The sequence below is a fragment of the Palaemon carinicauda genome, chromosome 20 (genome assembly GCF_036898095.1).
Source record: "Palaemon carinicauda isolate YSFRI2023 chromosome 20, ASM3689809v2, whole genome shotgun sequence".
NCBI lineage: Eukaryota > Metazoa > Arthropoda > Malacostraca > Decapoda > Palaemonidae > Palaemon > Palaemon carinicauda.
Window position 1 is genome coordinate 38,299,935 of NC_090744.1, and position 12,500 is coordinate 38,312,434.

General features: G+C 33.8%; 1 protein-coding gene across 1 annotated transcript in view; it reads right to left on the minus strand.

Annotated features, from left to right (window-relative positions):
* LOC137659741 (uncharacterized) overlaps positions 1-4,317 on the minus strand; it is a 307,064-nt gene extending 302,747 nt beyond the window's left edge. Inside the window, exon 1 of the mRNA XM_068394554.1 lies at positions 3,871-4,317. Within this exon, the coding sequence (XP_068250655.1) occupies positions 3,871-3,964 (94 nt within the window). The 5' untranslated portion in view covers positions 3,965-4,317. The remainder of the gene's footprint in view (positions 1-3,870) is intronic.
* Positions 4,318-12,500: the final 8,183 nt, after the last annotated feature.

The window sequence follows — 12,500 nt, forward strand, 5'->3', positions numbered from 1 at the left end:
CCCTTCAACCAGTAAGAGAGTGGCAACGACTGACTCAGCTGTGTTTCTTTTCCCCGCCAACCAGTAAGAGAGTAGCAACGACTAACATTTCAAAACAGCTTTTGAAGACCAAAGGTTATCTTCACCCTCGGGTGAAATATGTGGCTCTTCTTTCATGAAGCTTGAAGTTTCGTCATTTTCTGTTTATAACGTTTATAATGTTGACCGTAATCTTGTAAATAATTGATAGCATTATAAATGAGCTCCGATTTTCAACGTGTAAGTATTTAAATAGCACATAACCTTCAGAGATTATAAACAACAAACAATACCTTAAATATAGTCTCTCTCTCTCTCTCTCTCTCTCTCTCTCTCTCTCTCTCTCTATATATATATATATATATATATAACACACACATATATATAAATATGTGTGTTAAAGGAATAAAAAGATTATTAAATTAAACAATCTTAACAAACTAAATACTGCATAAGATTTTCAGAGACATGAACAAAATAAATCATCATTATCCAAAAATATTAATACTTTTTTATGCATTTTACCCACTAAAACTATATAGCACAAGAGACAAAATTACAAAGAAAAAAAAATTCTTCATACGAAGATCAGTAAAAAGTATTAAATTCGTCTTATTCTGCAAATAAAAAAAAAAGGAAAAAAAATAAAAACATCTGCAATAAAGAGAAGCTTACAGGGATCGGATCTCACCAAAGGTATCAAGAGCCTAATAATAAGGAATGAACGTGTTCCTTACATGGTACTAAATGAAGATAGCTTATCTCGCAGCCCGTCCTAAACCCAACCATAGAACCGTAACGACCTGTCGAGAGGATAAGGGAAAGACGCGTATAAGACTTGAATCGCGATTAAGAGGCCGGTGACTTCCACCTTTATAGACGGATGCAGCCGCTGGTTCGATAAGAGGAGTGAACACGAAGGTCGAAATTGCTATTTGGCTAAGTGCAACTTCCACCCTTAACGAAGGACGAGGGTCTGATTCTAGGTCTCGGGGATTTGCCAGGATAAAAGCCTCTCTTTCTCTCCCTCTCTCCATGTAATTTCTCCCTTTAAGTAATTGTCCACCGAACACTAGAGAGCTTGTTACTGATAGAAGATTGTGCATTTAAATGTGATGCAGTTTTCATAAACGGGACATTATTAGCCAGTAACTTACCAAGCAAACTTATATCTTTTAAATATCATTTTAATGGTTTTGCCCCCTTGTGTGCGGATTACCAAGTCAAGGCCCTCTCGTTATGATATACAAGTGTTACGACGGAGATAGATACTCAACTATGATCCTTTCCTATCTTTATCTCTTTCTATCTCGCAATTTAACTTCCACCAGCAACGATTGGCTAACAAATGGGTACCTAATTTGCTGCTTAGTCGTACAGGTGCATTCTAAACATTTATTAGAGGGATGCACTCATATGTCCCGGTCGGCCGGTGCGAGACTTTGGCCGCGGGTCCTCAATCCTGCAAGCCGAGTGTGCTACCGAAGACCCCGAGAGAGAGAGAGAGAGAGAGAGAGAGAGAGAGAGAGAGAGAGAGAGAGACTCATATGATGGCATTGGTCATGGTATGTCAAAAATAGAAGGAATGAAACCAAATCTTGCATTCTCCATAAGATAACAGATGATAAGGATATAATAAGGAACAATTAACTAATTGCTAATATAACAAGCGATCATGACTGAAAATAGACATTAGCAGAAAATGATGGGAATGAGTAACCTTAATGAGATGTGATCAGTAAACTTAATTAATTCCGTAATGCGTGAAATAATGCTTAATGATAAATGATGACCGATGACCAAAATTAATCGCAGAATACAATCACCCTACAAAATTATATAACAAAATTAAATCATGAAAAGATCGCCTATGGATGACGAATGAACTACGAAAAAATTATTGCCACAGATTATTTTCAAAATTTTATATTTGCTCGAAAATTTCCTTTCAAAACAAATAGATATGCGATTCTCTTTGTGCAAAAACTATACAAGCCAATAGCCCACTCATAGACAATATGCATATTTTTATCTCAAGATCTAAAACACTTCAAATGTGAGTTATGTTTAACGTCAAATTCGAAAATACTGGGATACTCAGACACGATACAACATACTTATCAAAATTCCATAGGTTCGTAACCCTTATAAAACAAAATAAACTAGTATTTGGCTATATATATATATATATATATATATATATATATATATATTATATATATATATATATATACACACACACATATATATATCACGGATAGGGTGGAGAGGAATAGTCATACCCTGGTGAAAAGGGGTACCCCGAGAGCTACAGTACACTCTGACACCACAACTACCGTGTTATAGTTAGGAAAAGGGGGAAGGGGTGGGAGGGATTGAGTCTGCGTGTTTATCTAAATATTTATCCGTCATTTTATTGACAGGTCGCATATACTAGTCTAATGTAACTGCCTTAGCTTCATAAAATATATTCTGGAGCATTCCCCGCCCCCGGCACTCCATTAACCTACCCAGGTCAACAAAATTGAAGTCCGTCCCGTACAGGTGGAAATGACAGTTCAAAGGTGACAAGCAAAACAGCCTGTTCTCCGTCGTAATTGAAGAGACCCTGACCTCAAACAGCTTCTTGCTCGAAACGTACATAAGATGCGTAATGAAATTGCATCAAGGCGGAGGTCGTGACACGTTGAAATTAAAGGAAATATTAAGAATGATACTAGTGAGAGATTCTGGACAGAAAACATGAGATGATTTCTACTATTATTATCATTACCATTAATATCACAAATTCTGTCATTATTACAAGTCAAACTTCAGTCCTGATTTGAAAAGTAGAATGCTACAAACCTGAGGGCCCTAATTGGGAAACCAACCAAATACCTAAAAGAACACTAAAAGTAAAGAATAAGAAATAGAAAAAAGTTACAAAACATGAAACATATTAAGCTGAATAGATTATGTAACATAAACTATAAAACGAGAATTAGTACCAAGTTTCAACTTCTGAACTTGTGTAAGACTTTGGTCTTAGGGAAGCTATTGAAAATATTCTCTCTTAATTCTAATAAATGTTTCAAGAGGGAACAAAAGGCAGAAAATAGAGTACAATACTTCAGAAGCACGGCTATGTTTGATTCTAACTTTCAGTCATTTGACTAATGTTCTTAAAAAAGCAAATAAGGTAAGGGAGTACACTTATTTTTCATAAGCTATTCATTATTAGGTAAAACTAATGATAAGGAGTATATGCAAACAATTATAAAAAGAAGGTAATTACTCTACCTACTTGCCAAACTAAGATTATACACTAGTCTTCATGGTCTGAAAAATGAAGGGGGAAAAGGGCAGTTAAATAAGATATCCTGTATATACGTGTTATTGTAATTGTTAATTTCTTAACACACCAAAAACAGAGGGCAAGTAAATCGTGTCCATCTTCCACGATAATCGAAATCGTCATGAATGGTATTACGAAAGTCGGTTTAAATAATGTAATCGACATGTAACTACCACAGACACTTGTAAGTGAAATTAATAGAGATTCAAATGGAAAAGAACAGATGAAAATATTTAACACTAGCTCCTTTCATACTAAATACTTCCGAGAGAGAGAGAGAGAGAGAGAGAGAGAGAGAGAGAGAGAGAGAGAGAGAGAGAGAGAGATTCTGCTAGCAAAGTACATACCTAAATAGTGAGCACCAACATCTCCCTTAAAATACAAATCAGAGAGAGAGAGAGAGAGAGAGAGAGAGAGAGAGAGAGAGAGAGAGAGAGAGAGAGAGAGAGAGAGAGAGAGAGAGAGAGAGAGAAACCGTTTTACGAAAGAACAAAACAAAAGTTCTATATACTCACCCCCAACACACTGCCTCTTCTTCTTCCTCACAATCCTTCTCTCGTTCAGGATTAAGCTTCCCTCCACATTACTACAGCTCCTTTCCACAACCATCTTGCTCAGTAATCTCCTTCAAGGGATTACTGAGGTGTAGGACGATTACGGAGGAGAAGAAACTCTAAAAGAAGCTCTTAGAACTTCTGAAGGGTCAACTGTGACTTTTTCACATCACGTGGCACTACTTCGGTGGCACTAAGGGAAATCTGTGCCGGTATATATACTTTCCACATGAGGAAAAACTTTAATTTCCTCTAAAACCGAGTGGATTTCATCAGGAAAAATAAATCTCAGTTACACTTAGAGAACTACTTCAAAGAAATGGTACTTTTAATCACTTTTTTTTTTCAATCAAAATTTTCACTGACTCACATAACACGTAATGATACATATATCATTTCTTTGACTCTTAAGCAATCTGGCACTTGTTATTCTGAACAAAACACTAATATATAAAATCATCTTTGGTTTACCTAGCAATATGCATACGATCAGTATCACAGGAAAAACATTATTCTACATAAAAAGGTGCTTTAATCTTTCCCAGTCTCATCTCCTTTGTAATTACCATATTCTAATATAATCTTCAGTATCTATCAACAGTCAACGTTTTTGAAACTCAATGAGCAGTGAATCATTTAAGATTATTTGAATATTTCAAAATATCTGTAAAACGAAAAGATGTTAATTATAGGATAACAGTTGTATATTCTAAACTTTGGTATTGGTATCGTCTTCATAAGAACTCAATGGTTAACATTATTTTCAGAGTGAGTTGCAATTTAAAGGAAACAATATATATATATACATATATATATATATATATATATATATATATACATATATATATATATATACATATATATATATATATATATATATATATATATATATATATATATATATCTTCATATATAACCTTGAATAAATTCGGGTAAAGGGTTAAGATACAAAAAAGGATAAATATGTCACTTCTTCATTCACATTCTCACAGGAAAATAAAGGATAAATTCAGTGTTTGTAAAACCTTAAAACAATAAAACAAACACATACCCATACATATATACTGTAATGTGGTGGCACCACAAAGATAGAACTTACTGTTCTCAGAATCTCCTATCCCCATGTCTTTTTCTGGAGGCTGCTGGTACCAAATAAAAGTTTATATATATATATATATATATATATATATATATATATATATATATATATATATATATATATAGATAGATAGATAGATACATACATATATATATCTATATTTATATATGTATATATATATATATATATATATATATAGTCTCTATCATAGGCAACAATTTCAATCTTCGTCTATACGGCATGTCAAGCAGAACTATTCAATATAACGCATTAATGAGAAATAGAAAATCTTCAAAAAGATTATTGTTAACATGGAAAGTTCCCTTCATTTCCTTTGTATATTCGGTAAGCCTTCATTTTGCCAGCTATGTAATGATTCATATAAATAATTTAGTACACGAAATTGAAATACAAGGATCAAACTTACCACAAACTTGATTCTTAAGATTAATTAAACTTATTTCTTATAATTTTGCTGAAAACCATACAAAAAAATTATTCACAGTACAGTAAACATCTCTCTTTCTAAGCTTTCATACAAATAATATCGTGGAGAGAGAGAGAGAGAGAGAGAGAGAGAGAGAGAGAGAGAGAGAGAGAGAGAGAGAGAGAGAGAGAGAGAGAGAGAGTTGAATTACACAGTGAATGCACTTTCCCGTTATTTGGGCAAAGAGTCTCTCCCCTGACAGGCGATTTAGGGGGTACGAAAGAATCAGCCCAAAAATGCGTCTCCAAATCGGGTGAATCTATTTGCCTTCCGTGTCAGAAAGACCTCTAATTTCGGAGGGTTGAATTCATGCGAGGCGAAGCAGCTTGTGTGGGTAACAGGACACGCAGATTCATTCAAGGGAAGACGAGTCACTTCGGGACTCGGACGTGGATGTATAAAGCCCGTCGTGATATCAGGAAGACTTTTCAGGATATTTTCTTTTCAACTCGGATGCGAGTCGTGAAAGATGAGATGGTCGGTGTCTGTTACCAGTAGTTGTTAAAAGTCCTTTTATGGAATTGAATAAATTTATCTGGACATAAACAGGGAATTTTCGTAGTTGGTTGAATAGAATCCGGTTTAAAATTTCCAAAGTTATGACTAGAAAAAACACTTTAAAAGGAAACAGACAAGAACACTTCCTAACCTAAGGTTCTGTGACGGGCCGAGAGAAGGTTATGACTCAAAGGCAGGATGCAAGCAACTGAGTAAATTTATTATAGAACACTCTCCTTTATATACAAAAGCTCAAAGCAACAAGAAATTTCATGTTTGAAAAACAGACAATGTTATAGAGGAAAAAAGCAGACATGTTTAATCTGGTTCATTTTAGTGCGAGGGAAGAGCGAAGGTACTAGCATAATATATACACAAAATGAACTATGTACGATCGTGTGACACACGGTTGGTACAGTTCTCCACCTAACCTAACCAAGGAGTAGAATCCTTACCTACCTGGGGGAGGGTATTCCCTATACCAGCAACCCAACCCCTCTAGCTTAAGCTAAGACGAAATTTCAACCCTGTTTTAGCTTCCCAACCGACCTTACTACTGGCAAGATAACACTAAATATTTCGTAAATCGTAAAATTCGCACCATCATATTGCATTTCATATAAAGATAAAAAGAAATAAAGTAAAATCCTTGCAACTCTCACAATCGAGCTCAAGAGAAAGAGAAAGGTTTACTACAATTTCCCTTAGACATCGCCTCATTCAACAACAGAACTAAATTCTATTAGAGAAGCTAAAAAAGTTCGTTTCCCGAAGCGATGGGTTGCGTCACATTTGACCCGAGCTGTAAGTCACGTTAAACGGTTCAGCCACTTTCTCCTTTTGAAATTCCTATCAATCAACTTCTTCCAACCTTCCAACTTGCTGCCACCAGCCAGACTTCATCGCCGTTTTCCTGCAATCATTTACAAATTAACCTCCTTAGACAATGAAGACTTTATCAAATTATCCAATCTAAACCGCCGTTTGTTTTAGCAAATCGGATAACACCACGCTGAAGGCTTTACACACCGTGTGTGTGAACCCGCGTTCAAATAGACACGGTTATAAATATGCACAAGACGACAAGGATCAGTTGCATCCATGATACCGTTTAGTAAATCTAAATATAATATATAATTATGTTAAATTGTGTAGTATTGTGTTGATCATATTGTATCATACTGTATTTCCATTAATGCTTTGATAAAGAAGCAATTGCACTATATATGGGGAATTGCAATTCAGCTGAATCATTGGCACAAAAATGCAACTAAATGCAATATTCACAAAGCTCTTGGCTACTAATGAAAAAGGTTACGAATTGGTTGAAGAATTCATTACAATAACCCAAACAATACAAATATACCAACCAGACAGTGTTATGGTAGTGCTGATTCAAAATGTGCAATAATTTGTAATGTGTTTTAGAAGAAAAACATTAATTTCACTTTTTAAAAATATACTCATAGATAAGAAAGCTAAAAGACACGATAACTACACATTCTAATATGTTTCACTTTGTTTCCTTTGTTGTAATAATCGTATGGGCGAACGAAAACGCCCTTAAAACAATCGTAAAATATATTTTTCTTAAAATGTCTCATTTCTCTTACAAAAATGAAAAAGTACTTTTATCAATTATATATGAAATATCACACTGACTTACAAGACGCCACAAAATTAAAAATGGAATAAATCTATTAAAATTAAAAGTATTGCACACAATGCCAATATGCAATTCTAGAGAAATAACTATCAACCAAAAGGTTGAAATTTCACTTTCCGTCCGGCAAAAAAAAAAAAAAAAAAAAAAAAAAAGTCAACCACCTAACCATTAATCCTTCCCTTCCAACTGCTCAATTAGAAGAACGATCTACTTGACCAATTTACCATAAACCGATCGTGAGAGAGATTAACGAAGAATGAAAGGCAGACGAATGAAAGTGATTGGAAGACTTAGATTACTCCACGACAATAGTACAATATCCTGTCTTCCCTACCGAAACGCCAATGACAATAACAACAGCAACGTCATTGGCTTTGGCTCACCAATGGACTGCCGCCCTTCCAGTAGGATACGCGAAGACACTTGACTTTCCTATGGAATTGATGCCGAGGTCTCGCAGGATTCTAGGCTAGGTTAAGTTAATTGCCTTCGCTAAATTCAAAGATTCTGCGAAGGTATGTATTCACCCATGTCCGTTTTTTATTTTATTTATTTGTTTGTGTGTGATTAACTTTATACAAAAACCACAGTACCGATTTTGACCAAACCTGGTAGTCGTGTTAGGTTTGACCAGAGGATGAATCTGTAACATTTTGGATAAAGTACATCAAAGTACAAGTACGCAGCAGTACTTTGAAAATAATCGCAATGTTAAGTAAATGACAAGTATTTTGTTAGTTTAATTTTTTTTGTGAGTACGATTACGATCTACAGAACCAATTTCAACGAAACTTGGTGGACATGTGGGGTATGACCCAAGGACAAATCCATTAGATTTTGAAGATAATACATCGAAGTACAAGAATGCAGTGGAATTACAAGCAAAATTAGACTGTTTGGCGTGGCGAAAGCATGCTCTCAACTGAGTGCCCCTCAAGATGCTTTTATCTGGATTTACGTTTAGGTAAGGTTAGGCTCAGGTTGTCATGCTCTACTTCAGGATAAGTTAGGTAAAGTCCCTAAATTAGGGTGTACTATCCTGCAGATGCCAAGCACGAATACTCCTATTACAAGGAAGTGGACAAATAGAGTTTGGGAACGAACATGGACTGATTAATGAAGGTCTGTCTGAAATTCACTTGAAACGTTGACTTAATAAAAATCAGGGTTATCGCAGTGCTGACATTATCTTTATTGATATACTTCATCTTGAAATCAATTTGCGGCTAAAGAATAAGAAGACAACTAATTGGGTCCGTTGATATACTGAATAATAATAAATTAATCATATATAAAATAACTATATTAAACTGGGTTATCTTTTAACACTAGAGCTAAAACTCCCTCAAGGTAATATGCAATAATGCAAGAACTTGAATGAAAATGCCAAGACACTTGCTACAATGTGCCAAGGATTATAGAGGTGTGGGAGTGGGGATTGGTAGAGGACTAGAGGTTGATGGAGGAGGGTGTGGCAGTGGATAGACTGGAAGAGACACAGACAAATATGATGAAAAGAATCAATTCCAAGAATCTCCACTCATTAACAATTGAAAAAAAAAATACAGAAAAGAAAAACAAATGAGCGTCAGAAGACGTTCAATGGCAAGGATTCAGAAATAGAACAATGACGACCAAAAAAGCGCCATCTGTCGGACTGCTGCTGAGATTTGTACCTCAACTAAGGTGGTCGCCATTTTGAATTCACTCGCTACAGACAGACACTTCGATGTGGGTACAATCTTTGTTTTCATATCATATGTATTATAACGTGAAATTAATTTGAATTAATTAGAAAAATAGATAAAGGTAGTCTGCAAAAATTATCATTTGTTTCAAAAGATTTAAGTACCACACTACCCCCATTTAAGGGATCAATACTTCAGTCCTAGTAATATATGGCTTTAAATGTATGAAACAAAAATAAATATAAATGATAAGATAAAAGAAGACTTATACCTTTAAAAATAAAGAATAATAGGATCTGCCTTCATCTGTCTACCGCCTGCTGTGCTTCACTTTCCCAATAATTTTTGCCCTCTTTTACTCTCATAAAATCCTAATGTAGCCTATATAAACAAAAAATCCCTTCAATGTGTTACCTCCCTACAGCATGCTAATGTATTTGAAATGTCACCGAAAAATAAAATATAATTTTTAGGTGAATTTACTTTCACATATTTCCATTCTTTTCTTCTACATAACTTATATAATGTTTGCATATCACAGACGTTAAATGTAAAAGAAACATGATTAAGAAAATCTGTTATTATCTTCTACATGATAAAAGAAAAGTGTCTGGTTTATATATATATATATATATATATATATATATATATATATATATATATATATATATATATATATATATATATATATATATATATATATATATATATATATATTTAGCCAAGGCCACAGGAAAAATAAAAGAAGCCGTACCGAGCGCTTTCGTGTTATTTCAACACATTTTCGAGGTACAATGCTAAAAACACAGAGAACATCTAACAAAGTAAACTGAAAAAATTGAAAACAAGTATTTAAAGTCCGGTTAAAACTAGTACAGCAGATACAGAACAGTTCAACAGGTGATTAAAAAGAAACAATCTTACAAATCTCGTTGACAACAAATGGGTCCAGTTTGTACATACCCTGGTTTACATTCATTAAGTCACTGTGATATTTGATAAAAGCAGATTCAATTATATTTCTACGAGTTATATTATTACAATATAAAACAACTTTTGCCCCCTCCCAATGAATCATGTGATTAAAATTATTAATGTGTAACAACAAAGCATTCGAGATTTGTCCCGTTCTCACACTATATTTGTGTTGTTTAATTCTGGTGTCTAGTCCCTTCCCAGATTGTCCGAGATAAAAACACTTGCAGTTCATGTGTGTGTGTTTGTGTATATATATATATATATATATATATATATATATATATATATATATATGTGTGTGTGTGTGTGTGTGTATATATATATATATATATATATATATATATATATATATATATATATATATATATATATAATTTCTTTCCGGTCACGCTAAGCAGGATTGCCAGATTTATAACTACTTGGTCTCTCCTCGTCCTCTGACAGGGGAGAGAGGAAGTAGTCATACTTTGGTTAGAGGGAGTACTACGAGAGGTAGGCTATACGGAAACCACACTCACCCACAAATTGCCGAAACTTCCGGGTTGCATATGTGTGCGCGCATATCTATCTAAATATTTAGCCATCCTTTTTTTCGACGGGTCGCGTACACTAATATGGAATAATGAATGATAAGATTAGGAAAATTACAGTATTTCCGATAGGGTAACAACTGATACGCTTATGCTAAAAAAAAAAAAAAAAAAAAAAAAAAAAAATTCGGCTCAAAAGTTAATAAAAAGAATATATATATATATATATATATATATATATATATATATATATAGATAGATAGATAGATAGATAAATATATATATATATATATAGATATATATATATATATATATATATATATATAACACAAAGGCGTGAAATTTCCATACTCCAGTTTAAAAAGGCCATGTGTTGGAAGTGAGAAGAGTATAAAATATGTGTGCAGCTTTAAGTGGTTTAAATCAATGAATTATAACCCTAACAATTATTAACGTTAGTTACAACAACCAAATAAAAACATGTGGAGAATTAGCAAGGGTTATAAGTAAGAAGCAATTAAAACTAAATATTAACATATTATAACCCAGCTATTTATTTACACTTTTAATCACTGCTATAAACATTCTAAATAAAAAAAATAAAAAAATAATTAGAATAATTCGTCCAGCATTTGACCAGCCGAGCACAACACTCAAGTAAAAGTTTTAAAGAAAAAGGGAAACCAAATATAAATGATAATGAAGACAGAAACCAAAACTGTATAGTATCAAAATAAGTAATCAACTTTGTGTGGAAGAATCCCTGGAGATAAATTAATGATGGGATTACCTGGATTTGGTCTTATAATTGAGATACACTGCCTACTGACGTAATAAGGAGAGAGGACCTAGGAGCTATAATGTCGGTATATGTGTGTTTGTTTACATGTTGAATTAAGTCTCTTAATTGACATACACTGCCCACTATGCTGTAATCTGGGGAGGATATCTTAAAGGACTCCTGAGAGTTTCAGTGTTGGTTCTTTATGCATATGTGCATGAGTATACAATTATCAACAAACAAGTTATGATTAGAGTTATAAATAACAAATAATTAAATATCAACGAGAATTTTCTACAGTATTTTGTATAAGATGCATTTTGAATTGTTTCTTTTTATCATCAGAATCCATATTTACAGCCTACAATGCAACACTGCCATTTAGAATGACCTAAACAAAAACTCCTTTCTTTCAATAACCTATTATCGTTTTTCTTAATTATCGACGATTTCATGATTAACACGCTCCACATTTATATATGAAGATAGCATGTATTTCTAAGTAGTAAAGATGCAGAGAGAGAGAGAGAGAGAGAGAGAGAGAGAGAGAGAGAGAGAGAGAGAGAGAGAGAGAGAGAGAGAGAGAGAGATGACGAGCAAGTTTCTGCTTTAACGCGTACCCCGGTCTGTCCTCAAATTGCTGTTCTAATTGGCTTCTTTTTATCTCATTTAGACGAAAAAGAGATTACAATTTCCTCTCCGCTGTTACAGCGAATTCTCTCTAACTTGATAAGAACGTTGCAATTAACAATGGCTGTGTACAAATAAATAAATTAACCAATAAATAAAAACCCCACTTGAAACATTGTAAAGAACGACTTCAAATTCATTTAGAGCAAAATAAACATGGCTAAAATTGGGTAA